At 43.2% G+C, this 19460-nt stretch overlaps 1 protein-coding gene across 1 annotated transcript in view; it reads right to left on the bottom strand.

Annotated features, from left to right (window-relative positions):
- The window catches only part of Ptprt (protein tyrosine phosphatase receptor type T), a 1079747-nt gene that overhangs the window by 40716 nt on the left and 1019571 nt on the right, over nucleotides 1–19460 (bottom strand). The window contains exons 20-22 of the mRNA XM_032904674.1: nucleotides 11225–11301; nucleotides 1570–1606; nucleotides 98–195 (exon numbers count right to left, since the gene is read on the bottom strand). Of these exons, the coding sequence (XP_032760565.1) occupies nucleotides 98–195; nucleotides 1570–1606; nucleotides 11225–11301 (212 nt within the window). The remainder of the gene's footprint in view (nucleotides 1–97; nucleotides 196–1569; nucleotides 1607–11224; nucleotides 11302–19460) is intronic.

Raw genomic sequence — 19460 nt, forward strand, 5'->3', positions numbered from 1 at the left:
GTAATGCTTTGGAAGCCGGTGGCACTATGCAAGCAACAGGTGCCCCAAGCATTTGTCTCCACCACCCTCTGCCCACATGACTGAAAGGGAGGCTTACCCTGCCCACTTCCACAAGGTTTGTGACCATGACGATGCTGGCAGAGTTTTCCTGCCAGATCATTCTCCAAAAGTCCTTCACGGTCTCTTGCATTGGACCTGGTAATGGAAAAGGAGATGGGGTTAGAGACTGCAGATACAAAGTGGCTGCTGAAAGGTTTGTCTCTCTTGGCTGTTTAGTCAAGGTTCTACATAGGTGGGCAAGAGTGAGGCCAAGGGAGCCCTAGTGGGATATCAAGGAGCTGAGACAGAGGCTGGAGATGAGCCTTTGGGGGGCCAGAACACAGCAGAGATAAGAAAAGGCATATTTTAGATGCTCAGGTTTTATAGTGTCCTCTCCATCCTCATCCTCACCCTCATGCTCAACCCAGCGGCTCCACTTTTTCCTGATTCAGCACTCTATCTGGACTATTGTGTTCAAGGGACAGCAGGATCTCAAGGAGAGCTAGCAAGAGAATTAGGGTAGGGAGGGTGAAGCTGCCCAAAGCAAGAAGGTGCGATGTTTTGAGTTTGACAAATGCTAGAGACATTCATCTGAAGCTTGACCAGGAAAGGAAGGACTAAAACACAGAAAACAAAGAAGAAAGACAAAAAGGAGAATGAGAGATAGGACCTGACAGTCCAAAGCAATTTCCTAGGAAATGACTCAATGTCCTGGGTCTCTATTGTTTTTAAAATTACAAAAGCAATTTACGCATTTGAAAGAAAATCTGAACAGTATCTTTTTTTTCTGGTCTTTGTGTATACAAATGTATTTGTTGCAATAAGTATCAGGTCTATCATAAGTAATTTTTTCATATCCTCAAAAATGATATTTTTCATAGTTGCAGAGTTTCCTACAACATGGAGACACCATATGTTTTTTAACCAACGTATCTATTATTGGGCATTTAAGACTTTCCCACTTTTTCCTATTACAGATGACACGATAACACTGTGAAGAATGCTTTCTAAATGTCAAAGTCCACACGTGTAATTATCTGCAGGGTTCCTGCTGTGGAGGCTTTAAAAGGCATCATCAGTTTTAAGCCTTCCGAGAGCATACTGCCACACTGCGTTCCAGGGCAACTGGTTGCCTCTCTTTTGTAGACAAGCACTCACGAAATGGATGGGGACCTCTGCTGGGTGCTACATTGAAGCTTTTGTCTTCTGGTCACCCCATGCATAGTCTCTTATCTCATACTGATATTTCCTAGTGACAGCTCTTTCTGCTGCTATTCTAAGCTGGACTTGTCATGTCCTTGCTCTTCAATGTTCTGGAGGCCAAGCTGCCCTGTCTCTCTGGCTTCTCTATCTGCAAAAGCTCATCCCCTTCCTTCAGGGGAAGCCACGCTACTAGTGGAGAAAGCCTTTGTGAAAACAGAGAGAGGAAGAGTGGCTAATAAGGCTTACTTTGATTTTTTTTTAAATCCCACTTCCTTGATATCCTCGAGGATATCAAGAGTGACTCCAGAATCACTCCAAGACACTTACCTTGAGTTGCGATGTAGTGCCGGGGTCGGTGGTAACCCTGCATAATAGGAGAAAAACACAGTGAAGGGTTTCCATTCAAAGCTTGAGAACAACACAACATAAATACACATCTCTTCTCAGATACCTGGTATTCTCCTAGGCAAAGTGAGGGTAGCATCTCAGAGGAATATCAAAGACCATATAAGACTATGTATGTAGAGCATGTAGACAGTTAGCATGGCTCTTATTGTGATGACCTATGAGGGGCCCATACAGGTTTTCCATAGGCATTTCTTATGCTCATGCAAACCAAAAATAAAGGGAAGAAGGTGTTCCAGGTCTATGGTGCACAGCAACCACCACCAAGCCTTTTCTGAGCCACAATCATATGCAGATCTCAATACTAGACCTAGCATGGGGCACCTGGAGTAGGAAACAGAAAAGGCCAGTTCTTTTTCTGACTGCACAGTGTTAACCATCAGAGCGGAAATAGGAAGGATGCCACATCACTTCTCTCTGGGGATAGGAAAGTTCTGGGTGCAGAGAGGACCATGTGGAAGTGTGAGCTCTGATAGCCAAGAGCTAATCCAAAGACCAGTTTGTGATTTCCCTAGCTATTTCAGGGTACTCCCCTGAGCCCTGATGAGCTCTGGCCTGGAACTAACTTGGTGGCTCATAACATCTATATCATGAGAGAAGAGGTTGTAGATGATGCTGTCTTTTCATTGGGAGTGGAATGGAGGGAGGGCCTCCTCTGTTACAGAGGAACAGTGTCTCTAGTGTATTATTGAAGAAAAGCTTAAGTTTAATATTGGTCATCAAACATGATTAGCATTTAGTGACTAGATGGATGGGTGGAAAGATACACAGTTAAATTTTATTGGTTGTATGGTGTGTGTGTGTGTGTGTGTGTGTGTGTGTGTACATATTTGAATGAATTGTGAATATATGTGTAATATATTAAGGTAAAAAGAAGACACTGGGTGATTTCCTTAATAGCTCGCTAGCCTAATATTTGGAGACAGGGTCTCTGACTGAACCTGGATTTCAGTGATTCATGAAGGTTTCCATCCAGTGAGTCTGAGGCATCCTCCCATCAACTTTCTTCCCCTGCTCCAGTGCTAGAATTATAGATGGCCACTATGTGCTCAGGCTTTCTGTGCATGCTAGGGGTTCCGAACTCAGTCCTAGTGATCATATGACAGGCTCCTTACAGGACAGTCTTGGATAGAATGAATTGTTGTTGACACTCCTGGAATACACTTTGCACTTAGGGTTAACTGTCCCTGGAAATCAAAATTTGGTGAATAGCCGTTTCAGTTTAAACCTTGTAAAACAAATGAGAGAAGATGAGGTGTCTCAAGTCTTCAGTGAAGAAGTAAGCCAAAAGTGTCCTGGCGTTGTTGGTGGCAGCCCTGGAACCCCGGATCCAAGTGATGCCTCAAAAATTAATGTATGAGTTTCTTGCACATCTGAAGGTCTTAGTATTTCACTCATCTGGTAAATATTTGGAATGTTTCTCCCAATTTCTCTTCATACTTTATCTGGAGTACCTACCACCATTGACCAACATTATGACTGTAAACTGTGCAATAGTTAATCTTCATCGTCAACTTGACCAGATTGAGAAATGCTTAGAGGATTAGTGAAAACCCCCATGCCCCAAGTAAGCCTGTTTAGACAGAGTTAGATCACAAAGGCTCTGACCCAAGGAATGGAGTGACTTCTGATAGATTTATAATGTAATCATGTTATTAGGAGAAAGGGGAAAGTAGGAGGCTAAGCCTAGTCAGTGGAACCGGGAGAGTGACCTTGGGGACCCTATCTTATTCTGTTCTGTCCTGTTCCTATAATTTACTTTCTGTGCTTCCTGGCTGTGCTGTGAATTATTGTGCTCTGCCATACCTTCTTGTTAAGACAGACTGATTGACATACCTGAAACTGTGAGTCAAAATAAATATTTCCTCATTAAAATTGCATTACTCAGATACTTAGTTACAGCAGTGAAATAGCCCAACTTATGTGGTTAGATTAACCATACACCATGATTACTGTGAGTGGTCCCATATACTCAATGAGGACACTTGGTCGACACAACTGACTTCTATAGAAACTATTCTCCAGGAGCCTATAAAGGCTCAGAGCAAATAGCAAATAAGTGAGCTATGACAAACCAACCAGAAAGACACAGCATGTGGGTTATATGTACCATAGACCAATTCAGTTGCCTATATTTGAATTGTGGGCTCTGTTCCAAGTCTGGGTCATTTAGGATAACTTATTTAACTTCTTTGGGTCTCAGATATTTTTATTAAAAGGCTATCAGACTGTTTAAAGTATATTAAATAAGATTTAAAAAGTTAATATATATCAGTTCCTATAATATGTATTGGATACAATTATAAGATTTCATACTGAGTTTTTGCTTCTATAATTATATTATTTCTAATTTAGCAAACATTTATTGAGAACCGTTCAATGAGTAACAGTGCATACTGAATGTTTAGAAATTTCTGGGCAGATGAGTCCTCCCTTGTTAGGAGTAGCCAAGCCTTCCCCCAGAACAAACCAATGGAAAGGTGTGTCTGTCACTTCAAATCAAGATGGACAGGGTTGTGACAGCTGGATAGACGAGTTAGATTCTGAGCATTTTTGAGTAGGTTCAGAAACAGAAAATGGCTCCCTAGAGCCCAGAATGATGAGGTTTCTTGTGTCTACACTCTTTTGTCACTATGTCACCAGCCTTCCAACCCTTCCATCCCCAGCCTGGGCCATAGCACCAACCTTTATGTGTTTTCCAAGAACCCATTTTTACTTTTGAATCTCATCTACTTTCTACAATGGCGGGCTTCTTGGTATACACTTGAGGGTGTCAGTTTTTTGAGTCTGCATTGACTCTACACTGCTTGCACAGTAATTTCCCAGTGCTTCACGTTAGACCAACCACACATCTCACCCTCATCTTGAACTTTTCTCCCAACCGTCTCTCTGTGTCCACTCCTTCCATGCATGCATCCTCACTACCCAGGACTTCAGACATGACCTCTTCTGTGATTCAGAGGGAACTCCTTCACCACGATGCTCTTTTCTTGTGAGAGATTCCACAGGGCTTCACATATGCCCAGTGAATACAGGGATATGAGCAGAACTAAGAGCTTTTGTATTTTTCTTCTCTTCAATCATGAAACACACCACTCAGAGCTGGGTGCAGCTTTCTGCAAAGGTTGGTCAGCGGGATGCCATGTATCAGTCTGGTTTTGTATTGGCAAAGATCGTGGTGGGGACTAAGATTTAGAAGGTTCAAATATACATGAAGGTTAATGGTAAAAATTTCTGGGCAAGAAATTCACACATCACTTGTGAGGTTGGACTGTGGAGGGTCACGTTTGTGCATTTGTTCATTCGTGTACTCATTTCAGATTCAACCAGCCAGCACCACGGGAGTACCTTCTGCTATTCACAATGCTGGAAATGCAAAAGTGAACCAGATAGATGTGAGCCCTCCTTTGGAGCAGCTCACAGACACCTACAAACTGGGATGTGAACTTCCGAGGGAAGGTGTGGGACTCTGGACAGCACCCATGGGAACTGACTCAGCCATGAAGCAGAGGATGTTCCCTGAGGATGTGATGGTTTAATTAACTTCTAGTTTGGGCCTCTTGACATTCCTGAATTCCCCCTTTCAGCCTTCAGCAGTCTGCCTAACCTTCCCATTGCTGTCAAGGACTTACAGTTTCTTCGGAAGCAGTAGGGACATTTGTCCTGAAGACTTAGCACCAGGGCACTTTGCCTGTTCCCCTATAATGAAGTGTTTTTTGATTTTTGTGTTTTTGTTTGTTTGTTTTTCTCTCTCACTCTTGGACTTTTGCTTTACTTCCAGTCACTGTCTGAGACAGCACTCGTCAGGTCTCTGTCTGCTTCTGTCCCCTACCCCCAGTTTCCTTTCTATGCTTCCTTTTTGTGTATGCATGGGTTTGTATGTATATGCACAAGTGTGTGGAGGTACATGCAGACGTGTGTGAAGATGTGTAGAGGCCAGAGGTTGATGTCAGAGGTCTTTACCAATCACTCTTCTCAGTGAACCTGGAGACCACTGACTTGGTTAGACAGGCCAGGAATCTCCATGAAACCTGCCATTTCTACACCCCCAGTGCTGTATTCTAGCATGGCTGACAAACACGGCTTTTTATGTGAGTGTGAGGGATTAACCTTGGGTTCTCATGGCAAGCACTTTACCAACTGAACCATCGCTCTAGTCCCCTTGACTTCCTTTTCTTCAAAACACAAATCACCAGATGGCTTATTCATTTACACCCTTGTCTATCTCCTCCCATGTTCAAAAGTACTGGGCAGGACTGAACCTGGCTTGCTTGAGGCTATGCTCTCAAACACTGAAATGTTTGTCTTGGCTGCCAACCTTGGCATGCCACGTGCCTGTCCTCATGCTGCATCTAAGCAAAAAAGACCTTCTCTGGACTCCAGAAACCCACACAGTCCCCAGAGGAGAAAAGTTCAAACCACGAGGTTCCTTCAGCAATGGAGATAAAAGGAAATGTATTGCTCAAATGGGTCTCCTCTGGGGATTCGCCAAGAGTGAGTGCAGAAAACTTCCTAACCTTAAAAGAACTTTCAGTTCATTTAAGTCCTACCTACACAGCACACAGAGTGACTGCAAACCAGCACCGGGCCTGCCTCCATCTGTCCGTGAACAATCGGAAGGAGGTTTGCATCCAAAACACATTTATCTCACTCTGCACTCCTGCATCTGTTACTTACTGTGGACCCAGCTATGATATTTATTTCCAGGCTGGTAATTTATAACAGAATCAAGTGGCCAATACATTTTCCAGTATGCAAACAAACATGCCAGTGGGCTGGTTCCGACAGCAGCATACTACGGCCTCCAGAGGCTCCGTCAGGGTTGGCCTCATCCAGCTCATTATCCAAAAAGAGTCATTTTAATAAATTGTCAAGATTCAATTGTGGAGAAGGGACTCTAGCTCAAATAGCCAGCTCTTGTCTTTGGGCTAGTGTGGAGACCAGGGTAAAGCAGCAAAGGCTAGATAGCTCCTTCCCCCTCCTGCAACCTGGACTCTGTTAGTTATCAGGAATCCCCAGAAGAACGCAGGAATACAGTTCTACTGGAATTTCAAGTAGGCTCACAGTTAATGAGATTTTCCTTTCCCTGCCCCATATTGGTAACATCATGAGAGTACTTGTGTTCTATATCTTTTTGTCCCTGCTCTTCTCCTATTGTCCTTCCTGCACTTTGTTCTGTGTCACGGGAGGTGACCATGTTGGGGACTGATTCCATTGCTTTGAATTAATCTGGCCCTCCCAAATCGGTAATCTGCATGACCAAACACTGAAGGTCCTTGTCTCCATTTGGTTTTTGATCGATCAATTAAGAGTCAACAGCCAATGGCTGTGCAGAAGTGGGACCTTTAGATTTATGCAAGCTAGGAACTGAGAGAAAGGAAGGAGAGAATCCTCATGACTTGGGGGAGAAGGATAGGATAAAAGAGCTGCAGGGGAGAAAGCCAACCAGTCACTTGACACTTACCTGATTGGGCAGAGGGCAGCAGGGGAAGGTTTAGGAGTCTTAGGAGTATCAGAAGCGAGCATTTGCTAGCAGGGGAAGGTTTAGGAGTGCCCAGTCTTTGAGTTAGTCATGACGTGTCAAAAATTAACTGACGTGTGTGTGTGTGTGTGTGTGTGTGTGTGTGTGTGTGTGTGTGTGTGTGTGTGTGTGTGTATCTTTCCTTTGCAAATCCAGATAGCTCCTGGGCACATGCATGGGTGTGACTTACCGGGAGTCAAAGCAGTTTAGCCAATTACTGCTACATGACTGTGTTAATTGCAATATAGGCTCCTATGTCTTATGGGTTCTAGGTGGCATTTTCTAACTAGGAGAAGTAGCAGAAGCCCAGAGGCCAGTGGGAGATTGGGGCATACACCCATTTGGGTTCTTTTTTGCCATGCCAGCAATGGCTGGCTTCTCCTTGGCAAGGGCAAGACAGTTTGATCCTTACAGTATCCTTACGGATCTATTCCACTTATAGCCACTCTCTTATCTAGCCACAGGACTGCTGAGATCTCTGCCATCTCTAGCCTCAAGATGCCCCACACAGTCCAGTTGGTCAGCCTGCTCCAGTTCTATTCAGGCTCTTACTAATCATTCCCTGGTTGATACCTGTGAGCCAGCTTGTTTCCTCTCGGAACCCTAATAGGTACTTTATAGTAATTACCACATACTTGCAGGCTGGCATTTTTAAATTGTATCGTGTAGCTATCAGAATGAATAAATACTTATAGTCACAAAGATAGTCATCAGAAAGACCTGTATTCAGCAGACCCAACAAGGATGGGATTCATGACTACAGTCTCATTAGTCCTCGATGCTAACCACTGAGACGCAGCTCAGGGCCTGACACTACCTATTAGGACAGCATGTGGTAGAGACATTTGGCCTGTCTGTCCAATCTACTTCTTATAAAGAGAGGGAGGAGACTGTGCTGTATGCTTGCTGTGAAGAGAATTAGAGTCTAGCTGTGTGACCTAGGGCAGTGCTCTTAACTTCAATCCCTGGTTTCCTATCTTTAAAGGCTAACAAAACAATTCATAATGATATAACAGGACAGAAATTACAGACCTGATTAGGACTGGTACTGTAGAGTTACTTGCATTTAGAGCAATTTCACCTGTTGTCTTTACGACATGAAAATTTCTCAGTTCTACATGTGGTCAGCCAATCACTATACTATAGATGGGGTGAGCACCTAGAAAAAGCATTTTTATGGAGTTTCCATTTAGATATTAAATACTAATAGATATCACGTCTTGGGTACATGAGACTACGCATGTGCTATATATCTGTAGGACTCTAATACGATCTGATCACAGTCAAGGTGGGGAAGAAAAGAACCAGTCCAACCTGTATCAACATGTGCTAGCTGAGTGTCCACTAAATGCAGGCTATGGGATGATGTCAGAACCAGAAGATTGAGCACTGGGTTGGGACACTCAGCTATGGTTCATACCCAGGTTGTGTCCAGATATATGACATTGGATAAACTTTTCGATTTCTTTCAGTCTCAGTTTCCCCATCTGCTAAGTGTGAGTGAGAAGAACCACTGAGAAGTGTTACTAAGGAGTCTTAGTAAGTTGGCCCACATAAAGCATACCACGCAGGGTCAAGAGTGACTCATAATAGCCAAATACCATTGTTGCTGATATTATTATTAGAAGAAACAGAGTTTAGCACTCCTGATTTAAACTGTAGCTCCTCCATCTGTGATTCTGGATATGTGTTACGTAACCTTGAGAGACCTAGCATCATCTGGCAATGGGTACTTAGAGGTACTTATCCAGTGACGTTGAATTACTACTTAGGGTGATGTTCTAGTGCGTGAGAAGCAATCGCTAATTCTTAGATTTCTTGCATTGGTTCTTTGTTACTTTCTGAGGCAAGACTGAGAAGTCATTTCCTTCAAGAAGCTTTTCATCAGACTCCCTTTTGAGGCTTCAGTCTGATAGCCCCTTTTCCGGAAGGTCTGTCCTCATCTAACCCCTCTTACCAAAAAGCATTTCTAACACACAGTGGAAGGCTGGCTTGGTATTTGCAAAATGAATATTAGAGAGGAAAGTAAATTCTTGGAGCATCATGCTCATGCTGGAGACAAGCAGCTCACAACCGAATCCCTCCTCATGGAATCATCTAAAGGGTGACAGACAGAGAATTTTGTTTTTTTTATTTCTGCTGAAGCTCTAGTTCCAGGTCTTGGCCACATAGTAGGTCCTTTGTTAGGCAAGACCCAATAGGGAAGAGGGAAGTACCATGGGCATTTCGAACAGAGGAAATTCAACATGGAGAATTGGTTTTACAGTGTCTAGGGAAGTATGATGGCAGAGAGGAACCATGGGTCAACCTTAAGATAAGCAGTCCCTAGAGACCCCAGAGGGACAATGAATAAGAGTCCAGGATCTGAGGCTGCCTGGAAGGAGCTGAAACTCAAACTGATGGAAGCTGGGAGTGTAGATGGAACGTGGTCACTAAGGAACAGAGCAGAGGCGCCTCGGTTTCCCTCTTCCAGTCATCCCTGGGTGTCTTATCAGCCCCTCTTATTGAGAAAGCTTCCACCTTTCCCTGAACACTATGCTCATGCTCACAAGTGCACAATCACTACCATGTGCAAAGCAAAAGATAGTAGAGAGGCTCAAGAGGATGAACAGACAGATGACCCACACTTGACTGAAGTACCTTTAGAAATATGATTTTGCTGGGTGCTTCCATTCACATAATGAAGGCTAGAAACCTCTAGCAACTCAGGCATGCAAGGCTCTATGTTGGTGGGCACCCTTAGGTCAGTCACATCTACCTAACCATAATCAAGATAGGGGAGAAAAGGGAGGAACCAAACCAATCGAGGCTGGATCGGCATCTGCTGGCTAAGTGTTCACTCTGTGTGAAGTGTGGGGTGTATCAGATTCAAGGCTCATGAAATACTTGAACCAATGAACTGTCTGGCTGAGGCTATGTTATAAGAAAATTCACAAGACGTTTGACTATACTTCCTTGATAGCTAGTCTATAAATATATTTGAGGGACCTGTGGGAATCTCTTAAGTCATTCTTCAAGGTCTCTGGGCTCTGAGCTGAGACCCGGAGACATCGACTTGGATCAGTAATGCTGGGATGCCCACGTGGTAAGAGTGGTCATTGTTCTTTTGTAGACCCCATCACTTCTGTGCACACTCTGAGTGTCTTGGTAGTGTATGGAATGTGGGAACAGCCTCTCTCCTACTTGGCTGTTAATTCCAGACTCTCCTCTCTCTGATCTACCTTCCTCCAGTAGCAGATAAATTATGAAGCTCAATAATGAATGGGATCTCTCATGTTCAAACACCTTCAAGCATTTCCAGCAAAAGCAGTTTTCTCTTGCTTTCAGAGTTCAACCTTCTAAGCCATCAAGGATCTCATGCCAACCCCATCTCTGGTATTCCCACTGTATAGTTTCTACTACCCTCAGACAGAGATGATGCATATTTCTTTCCAGGTGCTTTCCTCTCGGCAAGAGCAATTCTCTAACCAAAGGCCCCTCATCTCTCACTTTGATTTTGAAGTTTATTTACATTTGAAACTTGGGCTCACATCATTTTTTGCATTCTTAAGGGAAGATGTGATAATTTCCTACCTCTGAATCCTGCCAGTATTTTATGTGAACCTATACCAATCATCACGTTCTAATTTACCCTAGTTTTAGTTTACCCTAGTTTACCACAGATGTATATAGCTTATCTCTCTCTTCTGGTGATTTTGAGGGTAGAGACCCTGACATTTTAAGCTTTATGGGCCTCATAATATTTCGCCCATGATAATAACTTTGAATATTTTGCTGCATCAGTGGTTGTACCTTCAAATGAATGACTGAGTAGACAGACACATAGAAATTAATACACGAGATGAATACATAAGACCAGGAGTTACCCTGGGACTCCAGAGAGCAGAGAGCTTTGGGTGGATAATCAACTGCATCACATGAACTAAGGAAGAGATATACCACTTTGGAGACGCTTTGACTACCTTCTAGTGGACAGGTTAAAGACAGCTCGTAAGTCAGATCTCAAGCCTGTACAGTCAGTAGCTCAGAGCTGCTTAGCTCCATCAAGATACTCACGTCGATGTAGTTGGCATTGATGTAGTCTGAGTGAGGGTCTCCATCCAGCACCAACAGCCTCACTCGGGAGTGGTCATCTGTAGAAAGGACAAAAAGCAGGCAGTGGTTGATGAGAAGCTGTGGGGTGGGGGGTGGGGTCAGTATTTTTCTCCATTAGAGTTGCCTCTGATTAGTTCCTGCATAGCAGGTACCGTACCATTTCTCACAGTTAAGCTATCTGTGGATGAAGAAGTAGAGATACTGAGAGGGGACAAATCTGAAAAAGGACCCCTTCTCTACTTCCTACTTTGATTATGTTTCCACCATCATCTGAGCAGGTGTGTCAGCTAACTGCATCTTAGCGATTTCATCATTAATTTGCGAATGGAAATGCCTGCTCTAGGGGACAAAACAAGGGCAGCTGACCTAGGTACATTCATTTACGTAAAGTCATGGAGTCTGAATGAATATGCTTCATTTACCTGCTTGCTTAAAACCAGCACGTTTACCTGTTTACGGTGGACACAAACTACTTTATGTTTGTCTCTTGGAGCACTGGGGCAGACAGGTTGTTGGTAATGTATTGTTATCAATGCCACCACTAAACTGAGGACTGAAACATTAGAAAAGAGGTCATCAATAACTCAAAATCATGTTACTGACGATGCCTTTTCAACACAATCCAGACATAAACAAGATTATGGGCTTTAGTCGATAACATGCTTGCTTCAAATAACACCAAGTTAGAAATCACTTAAATGGCACATCAGAAAAGGCTGGATAATCCTTTGCAATTAATTAAAGTCAATCCTGACATGCTAATATACACATGTTAAGGAACATCTTGATTGGGTCTGCTGGAAAGGAAGGATCCTCAGTCTGCTACCTGGATCATTGTGAACCTGCTATTGAATACCCCGCCCCCAACAATTCCTTCCTACTCCAGGGCAGAGATGGGATCACAGTCAGTGGATTAGAGAGGTATGGGCATCCTAAGTCCTCCTAGAATTAAGGAGGACAACCAGCATTTCCTTTTGGACATCTACAGTACTCCTCAGTTTATAAACACATTTGCTAGTACTAACTGAACTTTCTTGAGATAAAGGCATTAGCTACCTTGTTCCTTGTTCCATCCCTTGAATCCCTAAAGGGGCTTAGCGCACAGGAGGCACTCACTGAGTGTATACATGAATGAGCTCATTGCGTGTTCTCAGTGACCTCAGGAAAGAGGCAGAATGATGCCTTTAGTCCTTGTTACAAACGAGCAAACAGAGGCTCATGAAAATTGGCCATGTGACCACTGAATAAGGGAACATAAAAAAGTTGGGGCCTGTTAACTCTGGGTTCACATGCTCCTTCTTTCAAAGGGCTCTAAGTAGGAGCTAGAAACCATGTATTTGCAGCAGGAGATAAGCTAGAGAAGTTGTTAGTTGAGTGATGGAAGAAACTTTTAAGAAGTGAGATAATTTAGAAAAGCAACAAGGGGTCCCTACCCTTGCAGGACATGAGGTGACATTTTCAGATCTCTAGAGTTGGGAAAAATTGCTATGACTGGGATCACTGTGGACTTCTATGGTAGGAATTGGACACAAGGAGAATTCCTGGTTGCAAAGAAGTTATCTTGAACCGATCAGCTCTTTGCAATGTGACATCACCTAAAAGGCCAGCAATTGGTCCAGCTATGAGCAAACCAGGCCCTGGGCTGGTATAAGACACTCCTATCTATTAGCTCAGAATCAGTTATGAGCACCAACAGACAGCAGCTACCATGCTTGGATGCCTTTTTTCTAATTCTCCAAGGAGAAAAAATTTTAGTAGAAGCCACTAGAAGGAGGAGTAAGCAGGCAGCAACTCTTAGTAGGTATGAGACGGAGATGTGGGATATGAGGTGAGGAGAATTTGAACTTAAAACTTTACTGAAATTCTTAAGAGACCCCAATACTAGATACATTAGCTTACTCCATTTTCCCTCAAAACAGTTCTTCATCTTACTATGGTCACAGTGATGTGCTATTATGATTCTCTCTTTACAGGAAGGAAGTAGGGCTCACCAGAGGTTAAGCACTTCTGCAGATTAGAAAGCTACTCCCTTACTGATACAGATGAGGATGCTTGTAGCTAATGATCAGACTGAGCATGGAGACCCCAATGGAGGAGTTACAGAAAGGACTGAGGAGCTGAAGGAGTTTGCAACCCAATACAAAAAACAACTATATCAACCAACCAGACCCCCCAGAGCTCCCAGGGTCTAAACCACCAACCAAAGAGTACACATGAAGGGACCCATGGTTCCAGCGGCATAGGTAGCAGAGGATGGCGTTATCTGGTATGAACAGGAGGAGAGACCATTGCTTCTTTGAAGGCTGGTTTCCCCAGTGTAAGGGAATGCCAGGGTGCTGAGGTAGAAGTGGGTGGGTGAGAGGGGGAGCATCCTCATAGAAGCAGGGGTAGAGGGGAAGGGAGAGGGAGGAACTGGGAACAGGGATAACATTTGAAATGTAAATACATAAAATATCCAATAAAAAAAGTCTGTATTTTAAACTTAAAAAAAAAATCCATTCTGCTCTACCAACATGATTACTGTCCTGGAGAATGCTCCCCAATCCACAGCCCTCAGTACCAAAGAGAGGGGGACTCCCTGGGGATGGCCATTTAGTAGGACTGGAACCTGACTCTGACACAGGCTATCAAGCCCTCTTACCAGCAGTTACAGAATCTGTAAGTCTCAGAAAAGGGAGATGCATATTCTGTTTTTATTCAGCGTTCTTATTAATGACTTAGTGGTTCAAAATCTTTTTTATTTATAAGACTGATGAATTGCCTGCTATACTAAGGAGGCAGATCAAAATCTCCTTACTTACTGAATTATGCTTGCCTGGAGACCATAACAGTGGGAACAGAGATTCTGGCTTAAAATGCTGAAAGGATATTTTTCAATGCATAAAATAAAAATAATACATATATCCAAAAGCAAAAATCATTAGAAAAAAAGCAAAAGACAGAAACTATTTCTAGTCAAATGTCCTTAAACATTAAATGTGTCTCTAACCATCAGGGTATCTACAATATTTATATTTATTTATGAAGAACATATTTGTTGAGTACCTACTTTGTGCCAGACTAGCTGAAGGAACTAAGAAAGAGTTACAGCAAGTGAGCTTCGTCCTTAAGGATTCTGGGTAATTTGTTCAAGGAGATGAGTCATGAATAGAAGTGAGGCATCAAGGTATGGAAAGCAAGAAATAGATAGCTCTGTGTACCAAAATGTGATCGAGGAACTCAAAATGAGGAAGGTTTGATCCATGGGCATCAAGGAAGTCTTTCTCTTAGAGAAAAACATGGAAGAGGGGATCCCAAAAAAGCCAAGGCATTGTAATAGGTTCAGTGGTGGTTGGGTTGGGAAGAGTCTTTTGTTCTGGGATCACTGATTGTGAAAGGCAACAATAACAATGGAGACAGAGGAGAAAGACACATTAGAGCAGAGTATTCTCCATGCCACATTAAAGCACCAAGACTCAAAGAGCTAGGGAGTTGCAAATTTAAACAGCGAAATAATTACATATTACAACAGTGGCAAAATGCTTGCCAATGCTTGTATCAGGAATGTTCCCCCATTCACTTCTGGTGAAAATACACAGTAGGACCATTTCATACAATATTAAGAATCCATTCACCATGTGATCCAGCAATTACATTCTTTGGTATTTACACAATGTACTGCAATCTTATGTCTACATAAAAAACCTACCCAAATGTTTACAGCACATTTAGTCACAATTGTAAAAACATGGAAACAACCAACCATATCCTCAGTAAGGAAACTGGATAAATACAGGGTGATATAGCTACATGCTGGAATATTAGTCAGTGATAAAAAGAAATGAACTCGAATGTTATAAAAGACACGGAAGAGACTTAAACCCATATTGTTAAGTGATAGAAGCCAAACTGGAAAGGCTACGTTGAATGTTGCGTCTACATATTCTTCTAACTATGTAATACTCCAAAACAGGCAAAACAAAACAAAACAAAACAAAATTGTGGCGTCTATAGAAACCTCAGTCATTGGCAGAGGCTTAGATTAAGTAGGTTGAGTAAAGGGGATGTTTAGGGAAAGGAAATTATTCTATAAAATACTATAATTGGAATATATGCATTTTCTGGAACTGAACAACACACAAGGCAAGCCCTAGTGTAAATTATGAATTTGAACTAATAAGAATGGACCAGTGTTGGTTCATCAGCTGCAGCACATGTTCTGCACTACTGTGAAAGTGTTGGTGAAAGGGAAACATGCAAGTGGTGCACAATTCTACACCCGCCACTCCGATTCTCTATAAAGCTAAAAATCGCTCCTAAGGAAATAAAGGATAGTGCCAGGCATACAGCAGGGACTCAATAAATGGAGGTTTGGGGCTGCATATGGGGTACATGGTGGGGTGGCAGCAGAGACAACCTAGAAAGCTGATGTTTCCCCATCTGTGCATCCGCCCAAAGACGAATCTCTTTATCTGCAGAGGACAAGAGTGATGTATGCATTCCTTAGAGGACACAATTGAGATCCAGGTCTACCAGAAAGGCAATGCAAAGAGTGGCGGTGGCCTCATGGTTTATTTATCTGTTCTGGGAAATGCTAATATTATTCTGTGTCCCTTTCTTCTTCTAACTTTATGTAATTAGAAAGATAAAAATTCTGTTTACTCACATGCACACGGAGAAAGATGGAGCAGCCAACGATGGGAAGGAGCTTATACAAGGTAATTTACAAGCAGCCCAGAATGTTCATTATGCTCTATCTACATTTTGCAAGCTCGAAAAACAGCTAATTTAGCATGCAGTGTTTGAGAGTCAAGACAAAGGGAAGAGTTATGAAGAGTCATGTGGAGGAGGAGAAGCTCCCCAACTGTGAGGGGAGATGGAGGTGCAGGAGCTTGGATCCCCCAGGTTCTCTGAGGAGGTAGGAAGCAGGAACAAAATAACCATTGGTAGCTGATAAAGGGGATAGGAAGGACGTGGAGATGTCCCATGAACACATCTGCAGGGGTGGGAGGACATCACCCTCTCCGTTCAATCTATATGTTTCTTTAGAATGCGGACCAATGGTATGCTGATAAATGTTTTATACACTCTCTAAGGGAAAACGTTGTGAGATATGACTACTGATTTCTGGGCTCTAAATATTCCCACTATCACCAATTTCAAACTACAGATATTAAGATTCTGTTGAAAACTTTGCTTTTGTTCACTGACATGGCTCAGATAGAGTACATCACTAACAGAGACTCTAATCATACCCACAAAGCCACACATGCTCAGATTACCTGGGAACCTACCACCTTGTCATTTTCCCCTCGTCACACCCTGCCCTGATAACCTTGGCCCTTAACTTGCTCGAATATACTGTGTTTGTTGTGGTCACAGACCACATGTTCTAAGGCACACATTCATCTAAGACAGTGCATTCAGATCACATCTTCTTCTCCTCATAGCTGAACTCTCATCATACCTGTAGTCCCAGCCTGTCCTGCCCCAAGACTGACAGCCAATTCTTGTCTTTATCAGAAGAGAACTGAAGAATTGGCTGAGTTATAAAAGCAGACCCGAGCCTCCCCACTCTCCAGCTATATCATCATACCACTTGGCCTAGGTCACAACTTTCCTTGAACCTTGATTTATCCAACTACAATCTCAAAACCATATTTTCCTGCAGACTTATAACAGAGATGAAATGAAACCAAATATAACATCCGACTTTCTATACGAATCAACACAAGTATATAAAATCAGCTTTTATTATTATTTTAGACCAATAGATCTCCAAGTGTGGTCCTTAGAAATACAGATAGTTGGACCTCCTTCTCCAGATTTTCTGAATCAGAAACTGCAAGTGAGGCCTGGCATGGTATGTCTTAGCGAGTTTTTCACAAGATGATGGTGCATGCCCTGTTTTTAGCATGCATATCTCATTGTTCAGTTATTTAGCACAGTCTTGTCCTCAATGCTCACCTTAATCTCTCTTGTGAAAGACCAGGAGACCTTCCTGCAACTGGGCCAGGAAGTGGCAGATGCTAAGGGATAGGAATTTATGTATATGCAGAGAAGAAGGCGTTCTATGCACTATCCTGGAAGCTGTGTAGACACTATACCATTTGATTAAAAGAAAGTAACTCAGATGTGTATGGTGCACCTTACTTGATGGATGAGAAACTCAATGTCCCATGGAGTTCTGTCACTCAAGACACAGTATAAGGCTGACAGCTTCTTCATGTAGTGGTGAACTTAGCTGGCCTCCAAGGCCTACTGCCTGCCCATCCCTCTCCCCCTTACTTCCCACCAACATCTCAGCCTCCAACACTGGTCCCCTGTCCACATCTCGTTGTTTCACACCTTCTACAGAGGAGAAGGTTCTGTTTGCTCCTTTGCACAATTCTAACTAAAAACCAGTCCCCAGCTTCCTTTCCCTTTCTCTGTTATCAGACAGAACTCAATAAATCAGTCATCACAAGTCACATCCGTTTCAATAGAGAATCACTTTAGAGAGGTGGGGCTGGGAGAGAATATCATTTGCATACTCTATAGTCTTTCCTCCTGTCTCTGGGCACTGCAAAGGGTAAAAAAAAAAACAGGTGCAATTTTTCAGAGAAAAGAGATTTGACTCATTACAATGAATTGTGGAGCTGAAAAACCATTTCCTAGACGTATTGGAAATGTTAATGCTATCATCTTGTGTGAGTGGGTAGGGAGGAGGCAGGTAATTCCACAGGGACTGCCTGGGTACCTCATCGAAGCTAAAGGTCTAAACATTCAATCTTGATTGAATTACCCTTATTGAGACACAGAAGGTATAGCTTGGGCACCACACAAGGAGGACACACACACATTCTGTGTATCTCCCAGTCTTGACAGATCCATGCTAGCTGCTAGCTGAAGTTGGGCAGCTCCCATGGCAGAGCCATGGGGAAAGGGAAGTACAGAAGGGAAGAGTACCCAGAGTGGACAGAGGGCAGTGTTGCTCCAACTGCATCTCCCTGCATCCTTAGCAGGTTACCAGGGAGTACCCCACCAGGAAACCTTACTGGAGGAACTGAGGAGGCAGAACCAGAGTGGAAGAGTTGAGTTAGTGATTTGGGAGGGTCTCTCAGGAAATAACGGGAAGAAAAGAACCCAGCAAGAGACTATCATCCAGATCTGGACAAAGAGGACTTAGTCCCCACCTCACCCCCCAGCTTTTGCAGAGCTCTGGGAGAAGACAGGGAATGTGAACTTCAGAGAGGGGAAGCTGAGGTTCTTAGACACGCACTTGCAGTAGCCATCAGCTGAAGGCAACTCCCGAGACAGCACTGTGGTCTGTCCTACAGAGAGTGAAGGTCTAGTGACCAAGAACACATCCTCAGAGAAAGACACAGATGCTGACAGTAAAACTAGGGGCATGGACAACAGGGAAATGTGGGAGATATGGCAGGATAGGATACCAATGGTTTCTGTACTAGGAAAAGCTAGTAGGACGCACCAAGGGCCACCCTCAGAAAGGACAAGCCGAGTAGAGACAGAGACCCATTACATCATTTTAGCTCTTTTTCCAGGAAGCTTTTGGGAATCCTGCGGTATGAGAGGGCCTCCAGGCTTGTTCTGAACTTGGGCTCTTCTTGGGGGTAGAGTCATCTCTGCATGTGGTGACCCTTCCCTCCTCAGGGAAGGACCTTATTTGTTATGAAGTTGGGACCTTGGCAACATATACTCCTGGAAAGCATAGGTGGCTTCAGGTAGGGATATCCTTTGGCAAGAAGCATATGGCATCCTGGCAGGAGATATATCAGAGCTTGGGGCATGGCAGTCCTATATACTCATTGCGTAACTGTGTGACCTTGGATAGCGATCGATCTTTGAGTCATATGTCCTGTCCTATAAACTCAGAGGCTAGCCTGCTCTACACTAAAAATCCATGACTCCAAAGGCCATGCCAGATTTAGGTTTCATTTCCATTTTTTTTTAAAGGTATTTATTTATTTTATGTATGTGAGTACACTATAGCTGCCTTCAGACACACCAGAAGAGGGCAGTGGATCCCATTACAGATGATTGTGAGCCACCATGTGGTTGCTGGGACCTCTAGAAGACCAGTCAGTTGCTCTTAACCACTGAGCCATCTCTCCAACCTGTTTTCATTCATTTTAAATACAGGTTTTCTGCTTTGGAATCAGACCTTATCGGTGAGAAACAGATCAGAGAAACGGAAGGGACTTGCTACAGGTCACCA

Source organism: Rattus rattus, chromosome 5 (genome assembly GCF_011064425.1).
Source record: "Rattus rattus isolate New Zealand chromosome 5, Rrattus_CSIRO_v1, whole genome shotgun sequence".
Classification (NCBI taxonomy): domain Eukaryota; kingdom Metazoa; phylum Chordata; class Mammalia; order Rodentia; family Muridae; genus Rattus; species Rattus rattus.